This window comes from Mastomys coucha, unplaced genomic scaffold, assembly GCF_008632895.1.
Source record: "Mastomys coucha isolate ucsf_1 unplaced genomic scaffold, UCSF_Mcou_1 pScaffold22, whole genome shotgun sequence".
In the NCBI taxonomy this organism is placed as follows: domain Eukaryota; kingdom Metazoa; phylum Chordata; class Mammalia; order Rodentia; family Muridae; genus Mastomys; species Mastomys coucha.
The window spans coordinates 174,806,868-174,822,526 of record NW_022196905.1 but is presented as its reverse complement, the minus strand read 5'-3'; the positions used below and the strand labels follow the sequence as shown (position 1 = coordinate 174,822,526).

Below are 15,659 nucleotides of genomic sequence, written 5' to 3'. Positions count from 1 at the left end.
CCCATGCCATCTACCCTGCAGCTCACTGTCTTCCCTGCCAGCCCCTCCCTGTGACCCCCTTGGTGAACACTATGCCACGTTGGCCCCAGGACCTTACATCCCCACCCCACACCCAGGCCGCACAACTGCCACCATTGCTCCACACTGATCCAGTGCACATGGACCATTTTGGGTTTAGGTTCCCAGCATCCCTTGCCTGAGGGCTCTGGCCCCGAGGCTGGCCTTCCCCAGCTGTCTCAGGAAGGCAGCTCCAACTCTGCTCTCTGCTTAGTGAGCAAATGGACTGAGACGAAGAGCCGTGAGCCAAGGGTAGGTACCTGTTTCTTCTGTCTTCGGCCCTTCCACCCTCCTGCTCCTGGTCTCTAGCCTTCCTAACCCATTTCTTTCCACATTGCCCCCTCTGTCTATCTGTCTGTCTGTCCACCCATCTGTCTGTTTATGGGTCCTTTTCCTCTGCAGACACTCAGTGTGGGTGTTTAGTCTGTCTCTAGGGATGTTTCTGATCTCTCACCCTTTCCTGCCATGAGTGGTGGGAACGAGGCCTGCCTAGCTTCCAGGATCCTTGGGGACTCCAGTGTATCCTAGTACCAGCCTTTACCCTCACAGATTTTGAGCCTCTGGAAATAACATCTAACACAGTCCCTGAGGAAGTGTGGTGTGTAAGATGGGCCAAGGGATGTCTGAGGTAGATTCTGATGTAGCAGCAGCTGGCACTTCATCCCTAGGGTCTGGTTTGGTTTCTTTGGGGCCACATATGTATCAATTCACAGTCAGAGTTCCCCAGTGTGGCCCCTCCTGTTCTGCACTGGCATCTAGGGGACATGGCTACCATCATGAGGTCCTTGAGTTGGAAAGAAATCACAAGGAGTGCTTGAGGACCAGGGCAAGCATTAGTTTCTCCTTAGGACCCAGTTCCTTGCCGTCTCAGCCTTTAGAGCCAGGTAGTAGAAAGGATCTAACGGAGCCTGGTTCTGCCTTCTGAGCTAGACTCTAAGAGGCTTGTTTTTCCCACCCTTGTGAAAAAGAGAAAGTGGCAGGTTTCCAGGACCCCCATGGCCCCGAGTCTTCATCGGGTTGTCTGCGAGTTACCTCTGGCCCAGTTGTACCTTCACCACAGCCAGAGTGACTCCTGCTTCATCATTTTGGTTTTTTGAGACAGGGTTTCTCTGTGTAGCCCTGGCCTGCTTCATCTTGATGTTTGAGGAGCGTGAGTACACCTCCTGCCTCCTGTTGAGGTCCTGTGACTTCCCAAGCTTCCCTTCTTTGCTGTCTTTTGTGTCTTCCTTGTCCCCCAGGAGCACTTGCTCATTATCCTCATTATACACTCCACTTACCTAACAAAGGGAGAGGAGCTAGCCTGGTAAGCCCAGCTCTCTGGAAGCAGAGATAGGGGACAGGAGTTCAAGAGTAATTCATGGTGAGTTAGAGGCTAGCCTGGGCTAAGGGAGACCTTGTCTCCAAAAAAGGAAAAAGGAAAAAGAAAAAGAAAAAAAAAAAGGATGATGTGTGGGGACATTGGTAAACAGGCCGCCTTCTGCCAGGAGGTTACAAACGAAACTGGCATTGTCAGTGGGTGGGTGTTTAAGAATGAATCGGACATGCCCTTCTCTTGTTCAGATTTCGTGTAGAGTGAGACCCAAAGCATCCTTCCACATGGAGAGAGCGTCCCTCAGTCTGGCTGGGCTAGGAGAGGCAACATTCCTGTTGACCTTTGTCTAGCTCTGTCACAGGCTCCAGTGCCCCTTGGGGCCTGGAGAACACAGCATGCTAAGAAGCTGACCCCTTTCCTGAGAGAACAGGCTCTCTGACAAGTTCGGTTCCATCCAGGCCAGTCTCAGGAGGGCTCGTGAATTGACCCTCCCTTTGCTTACATTTTGTTTAACTAAGTCTCCCGAGTGTTAAAAGTACAGAGAAGGAGCTTTGAAAAAGAAGGGCAGTTGGCAGAACCTCAGTACTGGCTGAAGTGGGCTGCCCTGTGAGGTTGGCATGTGGAAACTCAGGATGCTACCATAGGACTTCTCCACCCCTGGGCAGGCCAGTGTAAATTGGCCCATCTTGGAGCAGTGAGGGGGTCTGAAGACCCAGAATGAGGTGGGACCCCTGGCTCACAGCCTCTCTTGTCTTTTCAGATGCGCTGGATCCCTCCGTCCGAGGCTACATCCCAGGGCTGGAAGTCGCGGCAGTTCTGCTGAGGCTGTGTAAGTACCCAAGGGTATGGACCGTACCTAGGGCGTGGACCTGACCCATTCTCGAGTGTCTGGAATCAGCAGCTTCTTCCATCCTGGAGGAACTCGGGCATGTCTCCTGAGCATTCACACAGCTGTAGTGGGAACATGGGGAGCAGGGCCAGCATGGCGTGAGTCTCACTCAGGGACACCATTCCGAGAGTCACCAGCAGCGCTTGGGTCTGTGGACCAGGCATCAGGGAGTCTGATAACTCAGTTGTGCTCCACCTGCTCTTTGCATTGACAAAAACCCACCCCAGTACCATCACATCCCTGGCTGTACACATTGGGACAGGACACACAACATCAGGACACAACACACAACATCAGGACAGGACATGTAACATCAGGACACGTCACAACATGCACTCAAACTTTTTGTACGAAGGCAAAGGTGCTGGTGCCAAGGCCTACTTTAAGAGTGTAAAACTCAGGCTGGTTGAAATGGCTCAGTGGGTAAGAGCACAGACTGTTCTTCCGAAGGTCCTGAGTTCGGTTCCCAGCAACCACATGTTAGGTCACAACCACCCATAATGAGGTCTGATGCCCTCTTCTGGTACTGTCTGAAGACAGCTACAGTGAATTATGCTGGAGGGAGCGAAATTCACTGCCGGCAAGCGGGGCCGGCAGAGGTCCTGAGTTCAAATCCCAGCAACCACATGGTTGCGCACAACCATCCATAATGAGATAGGACGCCCTCTTCTGGTGTGTCTGAAGACAAGTACAGTGAATTACGCCGGAGCGAGCAGGGGCCATTCTAAGTTCAATTCCTAGCAGTCTCATGATGGCCCATGGCCATCTATACCGCTACAGTGTATTCATACACATAAGATAAATAAATCTTTTTTTAAAAAAAAGTGTAAAACCCACAAAAATAACTTCAGGTTTTTGAGGTTTGTTCCTTACATGTATGAGGTTTTTGTTTTTATTTGGTTTTCCTACATGGATGCATGTGCTCTGTATACATACAGTAAAAGCCCAAAAGAGGGTATTGGATCCCTTGGCGCCGGAGCTGTAGGTAGTTGTGAGCCACCATGTGGGTTCTGGGGACCAAACTCAAGTCACAAGCAGCAGATGTCCTTACCCACCGAGTCATGTCTCTAGCCCTCACGTTAAAAAAATTTTTTTTCATTTCCATTTATTGAACTTGAATTTTTTCCAAATTCATTCTGATCAGTTTCCCCTCCCCAACTCCTACCCTCCCAATAGAAAACAGGAACCAAACTAGAATTTAAAAAAAAGGAGAAGAAGAAGAAAAAACACAAGAAACACAGACACATATACAAAATAAATCCTGTAAAAAACCAGAAACCATAATTAATATACAAGCAAAGGACCATAAGACAGAAACACCCCGACAAAGCAGTAGGAGACACAAAAATCCACAAAAACCACATTGAGTTTGTTTTATGTTGGCCAAATGCTGCTCGTGGGGCCCGCCCTTAGGTGTGATTACAAACAATGTCCTAAATCAGCATCTTTGTGCCAGGTTAGGCCTAACTTCAGTTCAGACAACAATCAGATGGATTCCTTTTTGTAAATTGAGAGTGTCCACAAAAACCCAACTGCCTTCTATAGTTAGCATCTTGACTGAATTTCTGATTAAGCACGAGGCACCATAATTCTGAACTGTATGTAATTTAATGGGAATTCTGCCTAAAATGAAGTGTTATCCTCCCAGGCCGCTTCTCACTTAGATTACTCAGCTCTTCATGAAGCAGGAAGGAAAAGGAACAGGCGGAGGAAGAGGTTTGGGTCCCTAATGCCCTCTGGCAGCAGGGCTGGCCCGCGTGCTGGTGCTGACAGTCACAGGCTCTTAGAGCCCTTCTATTCTAAGAGTAGGCCACATATAACTGCGGCCCCCTTCTCCTACCACAGAGCTAGAGTCTCGGTCCTTTGCTAGGTCTTTGACCGGGACTTAAGCAGCACTCGTGTGTGGCTTACGTTCTACTCAGCATGTTTGTGAGCACTCATGGGACAAAGAAATGGGAATGGTGGAGATGGGCTAGCCTTGTCTTCCTGGGAGAAAGGTGAGTCCTGCAGCTTAGTTCCCACAGGCCCCTTTGCCTCGCCTACAGCATTGGTGTTCAGGGTTGACTGCACTTGCTGAGTCCTCACCGTGGAAGGATTAGTGTCTCTCAACATGCTCTTGGCCTGTGGCGGGGAGCTGCCACCTACCTAGAATGCATATGGTGCACACTCCGTGTGGCAGGAGAGCCACCTGGCTTTCTGTCCACGGTGGTCGATGCTCTGAGAACACTGCTTTCGGGTGGTGGACAAGTTGGCCAGTGATGGTGGCGCAGAGCCTAACTACCTTCTCGTTTTGTTTCATTTTGCTTGCTGTTTATATCGGCTTAAAAGGAAGAAATACATCTTCGAGTGTATGGGCTCCAGTTTAAAAGACCCTATAGTCTGCACTAGCATGGTCATGTTTTCTCCCAAATCGTTATTTCTCACAGACCCATTAAAGTAGCCGTCAGCCAGAGGCCCAGGGGTGGCAGCAGTTCCCAAAGCAGGATGCCATCAACAGGCAGCTTCTAAAAGCCCTAGAGAGATCCAAACCAAATAATGTGGCATCTATTGATAAACGAGTCATCTCTTCTGAGCTCAGCGTGGGCTATAGGCCAGAGCTTAGCTGGCGTGTAAGCTCTTGGGGTATGTGTCCTGTGGGGGTAGTCTGGAAGGAACTTGAGGAATAGTGCCCGGTACTGTTGTGTGGAGCGAGGCATGTATAGCCATCATTCCAGCTCTTTCCAGAGTCTTGGATAAGGTCCTTCCCAAGTCAGCTAATATCCCAGGCTGTGTAATCTTGGGGAGTTATAACACAGAGTTGGAAACACTGGTGTTGATGAGCTAATAGAAATACAGATCAAAAACGCATGTCAGAAGGGCCAGTGCTGGCCAGGTGGGCTGTACCAGGCATCATGCTGTCACTCCTGATGTCAAAGAGCGTTGAATGCTGTCCTTCACACCCTGGATGGCCCTTGGCCTGCTTCAGAAGAGGCTCTCTGGTGTCTGGATTTGGCTTTCTTAGCCAGTCTCATGTAGCAGCCTGGTCTTAGACTTGAGATCTTCTTGACTCTGGCTCTCAGGTGTTGGAATTATAGGCATGCGGGGTGCCATGCACGCCTGGCAGCCTGTGGATCTCTGGTTTATCTGCTTTTGACTCCTTAGTGCTTTTGTGAAATAAATAACGAAACGAGAAATTTAAGCTAAAGTAGCTCTTTATTTTTTGTGTAAATGTGGGCTGTACCTGCTGTGTCCTGCATCCACTTGGGGAGCCCCGTGGACACAGTATGCACAGACCCACTGCTTGGGGTGCCCTGGGCTCAGCCTGCAGAGAAGGGTCTGTGGGTTTGCTCTCACTGGTGGCGAGAGGAAGAACTTTGGAAGAATGGCCAGAAGGCAGAGCGTGCTGATGTTCGCTTGGCATGTAATTGGTAGTTGAGTGATGTTTAGTCTGTCTACATGTTGAATCGCCCCATCACTAGGATTTTGGTAATGGTCCAGCCACGTGACAGAGAACTATAATAATGCTCAAAAGATATAGTAATGATTTGAAAATTACCAGTTTTCCAGCTCCATCAAGAACAAGAGAGCATAAACATGTTTTCTGCCATTTCTTGCAAGTATCAGTGACGGCTTTCCTTGTTGGATATCCAAATATAGTTAAACAGTTCTTTGAGAGCTTGGGAATTGGTGTGGGATGAGATAATATTCTTAGGAACTTATGAGATGCACTTGGCCTTCTACCAGGACCATGGTGTAGAAATTGTAAGCACGTGTTTGTTCTTACAGCCTCACCAACCAACATAGAGGAAACAGTGGGAGATAAAATAGTTGGAATGTGTAGCCGTTTATGCCTACATCTCGTTTGGGAGGAACAGCCTGGTCTGTCCTTTGTCTTTGAGGCTGGGTCTTCATGCAGACTGCTGTGTAGCAATTCCCCCCTGTTCTCTCCCTCAAGAGACACCCAGTTTTGTGCTCCATGTTGCAGTGTACTGAGAAGCAGTTCTTGTGACTGACCTGCCCTTCGTATTTCTACGTAACCGGGATCTTGCCTGATCTCATAGCATTAACTATCCAGTAAACTGCAGTGTGCTGAGAAGGAGCGGGATGGAGTAGTAAAATGGACATAATAGACCAAATAGGGGTGAGTGTAGCAGGGAACATGGCACCTATTGCTGGGGTGTGACAGCTTGTAATGCTCCGTGTAGGAAGCGGGTTTGCCTAGCAGGCCAGATCTTTCCCAGCAGATCCCTCTGTACCAGAAATGTGACTACTCCAATCCTTTTGCCCCTCCCATGGCTAAATAAAAGTAGATGGAACCAGGCAGTGATGGTGCACACCTTTAATCCCAGCACTCAGGCAGATGGATCTCCGAATTCGAAGCTTTACAGAGCAAGTTCCAGGACAGCCAGAGAGATACAGAGAAACCCTGTCTTGAAAAACAAAAACAAAACAAAACAAAAAAGACAGGCATGAGCAGTGGCCATCAGCCTCAGGGAAGCCTGTGAAGAAGCAGCTGACAGACTGTAGAGCCCTTCTGGGAGACCCCTGTCTGTCACCTCAACAGGGAGAGAGGAGTCTGGCTCTTACTGCTCTGAGCGTGGTCTCTTGTGGTTACATGTATGTTACAAGGCTGCAAACCTCTGACCTGTCAGATGCTACATGCTCCTTCTAGTCAGTCCCAGAGTCCCTAAACCCAGTAAGCCGAAGCCCTGCACATCTGCTCCCCTCGGTGACCAACAGGCGCATCCCTACATCCAGGCTCACCAATAGCCATGTGCACAAAAGCGTAGCCTACCCCATGACCTACGTCTTGCTGTCCCTCTAAGTTTGAAGAGGATGGCCATTTGTGCGAGACTGTATACTGAGAGCAGGGTACCCACCCAGCCTGTGTCCCATCCTCTGGTTCCTATGCATCTTCTGAACTTGGAGGGTGTGCAAAAGGCTGTGGTACTCAGCAAGGCGTGGAAAATGCACACATTCAGGGGCACCGCTTGCATGGTGGTCATCACTTCACTGTCTGTATGACAGGCTCTTGCCCACTCCCACCTGTGAGCCCTGGTATGCACAGCTTGTTGGTCAAGCCCCATGTTCTGGTGAACATAAGAGGGTTAGTCCTCCTGATTAGCATAATCCAGAAGTCAAGAAGCCAGCCATCAGTGTGACTTCAGCAGCAGTGGGCATCCACAAAATTCAGGGCAGATTTGGCAACCTCAGGAGGCATCCTGGGCCTGCTGTTGCCAGCAAGGCTTTGGGGTCACCCTTGGTCACTATGAGTGTGTGGCAAAGGTGAGAGAGAAATTAGGTATGCTTTTTCTCTTCAAATAACCCAACATCTACTTGGAAATTAGAATCATACCTACTCCTCGAATGTTTCTGTAGTGAAATCTTTCCCATTTATTCTAATAAGACAGGAAGCCTGTCCTGCAGACTCAACCCTAATTCTAGAAAGAGCAGATTCCACATAAGGTGCAGTCACTCCTGTCTCCAGCAGACAGGCAGCTCAAGCTACAAGCTACAGACAGCCTGACTCTAGGAAAGAAGTCATCAGTGAGTATATATGGAAACAGAAGCACTCCAGTAAGATCTTCGCTGGCCTCCTTTCTCAGCCTGAGGAGTTTTGGAGAACCCAGCTGGGCCAGCCAAGCTGCCAGGTGTTCTAAGGCTGAGTCAGCTAGGTCTCTACACCTTCAGGTTTCACAACTCTGAGCACCTTGGGCATCCCAGGACAGTTAGAGATGTGCTTCCTGCTCATAGCAGACCTTCGTGACAGGGTTCTTGGGCTGTCCAAAGCTGTTACAGTCTGAGGCAGCCCCTGGAACTGGTGACTGTCTTTGAGTCTCTGTGGGACTTCCTATCTCATGATTTGGGTAACAGGCTCTGGGAAGGCACCGAGATCTAGCCGCATCCGTGGAATCCCACGCCATAGTTGCAGGTGCAGAGTCCTCACGGGCTAGACAGACGTCTGGTGCTGGTGCCCTTACCTCAGCAACTTCTCTGTGCCCATGCCTCTGTCCCAGTGGCCTTCTCCTAGTGTTCTAAGTCCCAAGATCACTTTGCTGTCTGCAAGCATTCTGTACTGCTTGCAAGGTCCTTGTTCAGTGGCAGCTGTTCTCAGCTCCTTGCCCCAACAGAACAGACTGGTCAGCATGACCCAGTGCGGCAGGATGCCCATGGAAAAGGTTGCCGTGTGCAGTTAACAGATCTCTCTGTCCACCCAGGTCTCGGGTGTGTGATGGCGGCTGCAATCTGTCTTGTGGGTATTAATGCGGTCTTCACTGGTGGCGACTGTCATCCAGCTGTTCTGCAAAACTGGAGCTTGCTGGTGAGTGCCAAAGTCAGGTGGCAACCAGTGTGGGCAGGATGGGCACCAGTATCTCCTGGGACCACAGTCACTGCATGGTACCTGCATTCGACCTGCTCCAGTTCTCTGGCAGGCCCTTCCAGTGACTCCCAGCCACAAAGGACTTAGGTCAGCCAGGGAGCTTAGCAATAGGCAGTTTTGTTTCTTGGGCTTATTGGTGGGTGCTTTTTGTTTTGGAACAGTATCTTTCTGCGTAGCCTAGACTAGCTTGAATCTTGATTGTCCTGCCACAGCTTCTCTAGCACTCTAGTTCTATGCCACCATGTCTGGCAGTAAGTCACACTGTGGCCTTCTAAGGCTGGCTCCATTCACATGTTAGGTTACCCCAGTAGCACCCATGGCCTTTGGGGATTTCATACGTAAATGAAACGTTTCCCTCACTTTCACTTTGTTTGAAATTAGCAGTTTGTTGGAAGTCTGAGACATAACATATGCTCCCTTCCTCTCTGTCCAGTTACACGAAGTAGAATGAAGCCATTTCTCTACCAGAGGACATTTTTATGAGGGTCTTCTGAAATCAGGGTGAGAGTGTGGCAAACCTCATTCTGTTGGGTTCTCCAGGGGCTCCTCTCTGGCAGTGCTTTTCTGGCTGGTAAGCTTTGATGGGCTATCTCTCAGGCAGCAGTAGCCTGCACTGCCTCAGCAGTCAGTTTTGGTTTAGTGTGGTTAGGGAGGCTGACACTCACTATATGCCTCAGGCCAGCATGGAACTTGGGAGCTTCTCCCTCCCTCTCTTCCCTCCCTCCCTCCCTTCGCCTTCCAAGTGCTCAGTGTACAGGTGTGTCCTACCCAGTCTGGCCCTCAGCTGAAGGCGTTAAATGAATATAATGTACATTAGCAGAGACTGCCAGCCCACTGCTGCCTCATATGGCAGCTCTCAGTGACTTTGCAGAAATTGGCTATGGGTAGCAGAATGCCAGGGACACTTCATGCCTCAGCCCTAATAAGGAGGCGAATTTCATTCCTTCTGAGGTGCCTATAAAAAATGAGTCAAAGGGAGGAGGAGAGATCGCTGCTGAGGGTGGAGGATCAGGCAGCTGTCCAAGGAGGTCATTGCACATTTGGGGGTCTGGAGTGACTTTATGCTGAGAGTACCAGCTCTTGGCACTTGTTTAGAAGTGCGTACCTCCAACATTGTATTTTTCTCACTGAAGTTGTTTCCCACAGAAGCACTGGCTGTCAAAGGCACCATATGTGATACACCATGTAGGGCATTGATGATTTCCCATTAAGCCATATGGCCTTGGAACCTGTTTCTTTTCGTCGTGGCTCTCGGCAGTTAGTGCCCATGATCCTCATCATCTTCATGGGTTGGTTTTGTTTTGAAGGGCTTTCCTTTCTCTGGAGTAATTTAGAGATCAGTTTATAGCCACTCGTGCAGTTTATATGGCAGTGGGTTTTCCCCCACTGAGGGTAGAAGCCAGGTCCTTGTGCATGCTAGGCCAAGTGCTCTCCCAGAGTTCCTTGGTGCTGGACATAAATGCAGTAACATATCCAAAATATTAGCTGTTTACCGCCCACTAGCCCAATTATCATACCTTTTACCAGAAGGACCTAATAATAAAGGAGGTGGTGGCAAGAGCTGCAGACTAGAGGGTCATGTGCCCCTGGAATGCTCAGAAAGATAGCCAGGTGGTGGCCGTAAAGCAGGGCTTGGGGAGGGGGGGCATTGGCACTGACTCCATTCAGCTCATGACTCTGCAGTTCCCAGGACCACCATGGGTAGGCAGGCAAGAATGGAAAGGCTGTTCTTGTCATCGATCTAAAGCGATGCTCATGTCTGACCTTGTCAGACAGGTCCATTTGCCATGAGTAAACATAGCCAGAGAGAGTACAGGAAGACTGGCTTCTACAGAAGACTAGGCCAGGCACGTGCAGACAGTGAAAGCAGAGTTACTGGGAGAGGCTTGTGTGGCTTAGGCATGGAGAAGCCCAGACAGTTGTTCTCCTCTAAGTGTCCTCTGCGTGTCAGTCAGCAACGTGCTTACACATCAAAAGCAGGTGAAATCAAATGTTTTAGGATTGTATATACTTTATAAGACAATGGTTCTCAACCTTCCAAACACTGCAAACCTTTATTGAATATACTTGCTCATGCTGTGGTGACCTCCAGCCACAAAATTAATCTCATTCCTACTTCATAACTGTAATTTTGCTCCTGTTATGAATTATGTTTTTCCGCGGTCTTAGGTGACCCCCTATGAAAGTGTCATTTGCCCTACCCCCCAGGTTGAGGACCACTGCTTTAAAATATCAAGAAATAGTCTCCGATGGCTTCACATGTGTACAGCTGTAACTTCCCCAACACAAGCAACTTTGACATGATTGTTGCTTTTCAATTGTGGGATATGTGTAGAGGGGGAAGTCAGAGCTGGATTAACTGCAGGTGTCTGTCAGGCATTTGCAGAGCCATGTTGCCGGCTGTCTTTTCCTCTGGACTTTGAGAGATCATTTACGTGCTGCTCTGGGCTGCTCTGGGCCGCCTTTCCAGAAAGGCTGTATGAAAAGAAAAGAATCTGCCCCTACTCACCCCAGCCTGCTGTCCCTCTCTGTGGTGCTTTGTGTTCCCGGATGTCTTTGGATTCTGTTTAAATGTCCTTGTTAACACATTCCAAGGTTTGAACTCCATTCCTAGCTAAAGCTCTTGTTTACAGGGACTGAAATAGCTCCATTTTGACCTTGTGTTCAGTCTGGGACATAGATGGCAGTGTGGATGCATTCTTTTCCCATGTGAGAATCTCCATGGTAGGTTCTGGAAAGCTCAGTGAACTATAGTTTCTGCATTTCTCCTTGCCCAACTTCAAAAGATCCTGTTAAGAGGTGCAGGAGAGGCCGGGCGGTGGTGCATGCCTTTAATCCCAGTACTTGGGAGGCAGAGGCAGGCAGATTTGAGTTCAAAGCCAGCCTGGTCTACAGAGTGAGTTCCAGGACAGCCAGGGCTACACAGAGAAACCCTGTCTCAGAAAAAAAAAAAAAAAAAAAAAAAAAAAAGAAGTGCAGGAGAAGGAGGAGGAGGAGAGTGTAGAGAATGAGACTTATCTACCCTGCCGTACAGGGATCAGCTTCCTGTAGAAGGGTGCCTCTGAGCTAGTTGTGTAGATCCCAGGCTGGGCCTCCAGGTACAGGCCCCTGACTGGCAGACTACAGCATTGTTGAGAGAGAGGCCCTTCAGGATTGAGGGGCCTAGAAAAGGTTGAGTTTTCAAAAACAGTTTATAAATGCTGGGGTAGGGGTAAGGGGTGAGAAGAGGCGGGGGAAGCCTGAGACAGACTTGAATGTACCAATGCATTATTCTCAACCTCTTTGGGGGGGGGTCCAACAACCCTCTTAACGGGTCACTTTGAATATTTACACTGAGATTCCTAAGAGTAGCAAAATTATAGTTATGAAGTAGCAACAAAATAACTTTCTGGTTAAGGGTCACCACAACATGAAAGAAAGGGTCATAGCATTAGGAATGTTCAGAACCTATCCAAGGATAGGGAAAAGTATGAAAAGATACAAGGAGCCATTCATTTTCACTTTGCTACTCAAGGCAAAATGGCTGAAGACTGGAAGTTAGAGGTTGGGGAGAGTTATGTTGGCGTCTGTGTAAGGAACAAAGCTGCCCAGGCCTTGGTGGAGGTACAGATAATGATGGTGAGGTTTGACTCTGGACAGTAAGTAGGCCCAGTGCACAAAGGCTGTTGTAGACTATGGCTAACCTCCACCCCAACCCCAACCGGCACAGCTCATAGCAGCAGGCCTGTTCCCTATTTTGGGGTCTCTGAAAGTAACATCACACTAAGTCACAGTCACTCTCTCACTTGCTGTGTTCCCAGGATGGCCCTCATAAGTCAGGAGAATTGCACAGATCTGTTCTTTTCCTGGAACCCTGCAGCACATAGCCTGGGTTTGATGGATTGTGCTCAGGGTTAGGAGGAGATGGAACTTGTCATTTGTGTGAACCAGTTATTTGTGGGGAGCAGGGCAGGAGTGTTGAGAGAACCTCTGCTTCAGCAGAAGCTTTTTTGGCAGGTCAGTGATGTGAGGAAGTCAGTCAAGCTAGGAGGCCAAGGCTCACAAAGGAACTACTGTTGCTGTCACCTGAAAGGTAATGCCACCTTCGGCCCAAATCCCACTCCCAAGGAGAGTGGTTCTTTGATTTGATCAGATTTGAAACTGGGTCTAAAACTGTAGCTCTCTGAAGAGCCAGGAATTCCATGCCTATGAGATTAAAGGCACCCCCCACCTAGAGATGGAGTCTCCTCACTTGAGCATCCCAGGGTACGTGGCCCCCACTGGCACTAAATGGGAGAACACCAAGGAGCTGAGAGAATTCCCTAAAGGGGTTTTAATTGTTGATCCCTGCTAGAAAAGGTTTCCAACTCAAGAACGCTGCTGGCAGAGGGCGGGGAAAAGGAAGTGGTCACTGTGTGTGCACGGCTAAGGCATTCCTACTGCTCTCTAGAGGAAGTAGTTGTTGATGTGCCAAGGTTCCATATTTGCAACAACTGGGAGAGACAGAAAAGCATAGAAAAATAGCATAGTATACCGATGCATGACAGTTCCTGCTCTGGAAAGCTGTGCACAGCTTGCTTTCTCCGCGCCTTCCCACACTCCACAGGTGCACGGTGGTTGTTATTTAGCCCTTAAAAACTTGTAGGCACTATATTGTTACAACATAAGCATTTCTCTGTAAAGAATGATACGCATATCTCTTCTGTGTTTTGATTCTAACCTATCGGTAAAATGGGAATTGGAGTGTATAAAATGAATGACAGTGCCGGGCAGTGGTGGCGCACGCCTTTAATCCCAGCACTTGGGAGGCAGAGGCAGGTGGACCTCTTGAGTTGGAGTCCTGCCTGGTCTACAGAGTGAGTTCTAGGACAGCCAGGGCTACACAGAGAAACTGTCTCAAAAAACAAAAACAAAAAACAAAAAAAAGAATGACAGAATAAAAATGGGCTTACAGAGTCTCCCAGACAGCACTACAGACCGTGCTAGCACAGTCCAGAACTGAGGCTGGTTGTACTCAGGGGAGGACAACAAGGAGGAGCCTCGGCAAGCTCCTCTCAGATAAATTTAAAAAAAAAAAAAAAAAAAAGAATCAGGACCAGCCTCAGCTCTGCCACAAAGCAAAATGCACAAGCCTCTGTTAAAACTTCAGGGAAAGGAGGGGCAAAATGTCTTTACCTTAGTGTGTGGAGAAAAAGCTGGGAGGACATCTTGCAGTCCCCAGGATTGAACTCAGGTCATTGACAGTTAATGTTTACCCACTGAGCCATTTGGGGGGCCTCTTGCTTTATTTCCTTTAGACAGGGTCTCTCTAGCCCTGGCTGGCCTGGAACCCCAGCGGATCCCCCTGCCTCACAGTCTCCAGTGCTGGATTGCACCCCGCTTGAAGTCTTCATCCATTACCCACAAGTCTACTGAGACCACCAGTCTCGGAGGGGCACAGTGACCGTGCTGTATGGGATTTTTAAAGTTGGTTTCCCAACACATTTTCTTTCTGTTTCAGGTTTGAAAACATCCTGCCCAGTTTTGATCCCTTCAAGACTTCACAACAGCCTCTATCACACATCTGTTTTCCTCAAAGAAAAAAAAATATATAATAAAATGTGTTTTACTCTTTTACACTGTATAATTTTTGTTGAAGAAATGTGTTATTTGTGAATGCATGGTCTGACATTTCTGCATAGTTTGGCGACATTGAACAAAGACATCAGCAGTAAAGCCAAGATGATTAGTATTTTTATAAGACATTTTAAGAGTGGACAGATGGACTCTTACACTAGGTTACATCACGACTTTTCGCTTGGTTTTTGAATGCTTTTAATGGTGTTTATCTTATTTTTGTTCTGAAATAAGATGCATGTTTGAAGCATATCTGTCTCTAAATAGCATCAAACTTTCCACAGTTGTGTTGGAAATGTGTGGACTCCCTCTGCCTGGCCCAGAGTCAGGCCCCATTAGTAACTTGGTGTAGAGATGACCTTCTGCAGTATTAGCTCTGTAATCCTAGCTCCCAGGGATCTCACTGCAAGACAATCATTGCCCCCAAGAGAATTTACCATTGTAGTGTATTCACCACAGGGCAAAGACTACTTAAGTAATGTCTCTGAAAACCATGGCCACTCTGGCTGAGACTATACCAACTGTGTCCAGGGACGTATTGACATTCTATACTTACACCCTCAGAATGTACCACCTTATATATATCACCCATTTTCTATGGAAGCTTTCCATTTCTCCAGTGGAATTGTATGGTCCACCTTACATTTAAGTGGAGGGACCTTAGTTTGGAGGCAAACACTGCCTCAAGAGGAGCAGGCTTTTGCCCCCTCAGCCTGCAGTGGGCATCACATCTCTCAAGTGATTCAGCAAAGCACTGGCCTACCTGAGGAGCTAGCTGGTCTGGCAGCCATGTCAGATAGACCGTCGTCCATGTTTTCTGGAGTACTGTGTGCTCATCTTGAGACTACCTACTACATTGCACGTTGTGGGGCTTGAAACCGTGGCCCTCTGCAATGAATAAAAAGTCTTGCTTCAAGACTTCTTCAAAGCCCAAAGTTAGTCTTGTGTTGTGTGCCAACACATTTCCAGAGGCTGTGACGGCACAGCTTCTCCTGCTCCTCAAACAAGAGCCATGTATTATTATGTTGACCTCAGAATTTCCAGCTGCTGATACTAGACATAATCACAATCTTTGTATCTTTGTTATTGATCTGCTTGTGTTGTGTTGAAAAAGGTCATTTTAATGATTTTATCAGTGGTTTGGGAGGGTTATTTCATTATTTTTCATGAGAAGTAATGTCAAGTTTTTAAAGGTTATTAAAACAGAGACAGAAACACCAAGGCCTGGAGTAAGGGCCTTTTCACTGTAAACTAGAGGACGGGGCAGGCAGCACTGGGGATATCCAGGCTGGTGTTCAGGGACTGTTCATCTGCCCCTCCCCCCCACTTGACTGTGAGACTCTTCTACTTGCTTCATCATCAGTTATGCTTTTATAAATTGTGTAAAGGTACTTTTGTATTGTCATTTTTAAAAAAATAATAATAAAAGTTTATTCCAGCCATTA

General features: G+C 48.1%; 1 protein-coding gene across 4 annotated transcripts in view; it reads left to right on the top strand.

Moving 5' to 3' along the window:
* The window catches only part of Rbpms (RNA binding protein, mRNA processing factor), a 153,759-nt gene extending 138,100 nt beyond the window's left edge, over positions 1 to 15,659 (top strand). For 2 of the 4 annotated variants that reach the window (XM_031339522.1, XM_031339523.1), the window contains 2 exons: positions 2,130 to 2,198; positions 14,099 to 15,659. In XM_031339522.1, the coding sequence (XP_031195382.1) occupies positions 2,130 to 2,198; positions 14,099 to 14,253 (224 nt within the window). In that variant the 3' untranslated portion in view covers positions 14,254 to 15,659. Of the gene's footprint in view, positions 1 to 2,129; positions 2,199 to 8,455; positions 8,560 to 14,098 lie in introns of all 4 variants that reach the window. The other 2 variants (XR_004109866.1, XM_031339524.1) reach the window with 2 other exon arrangements.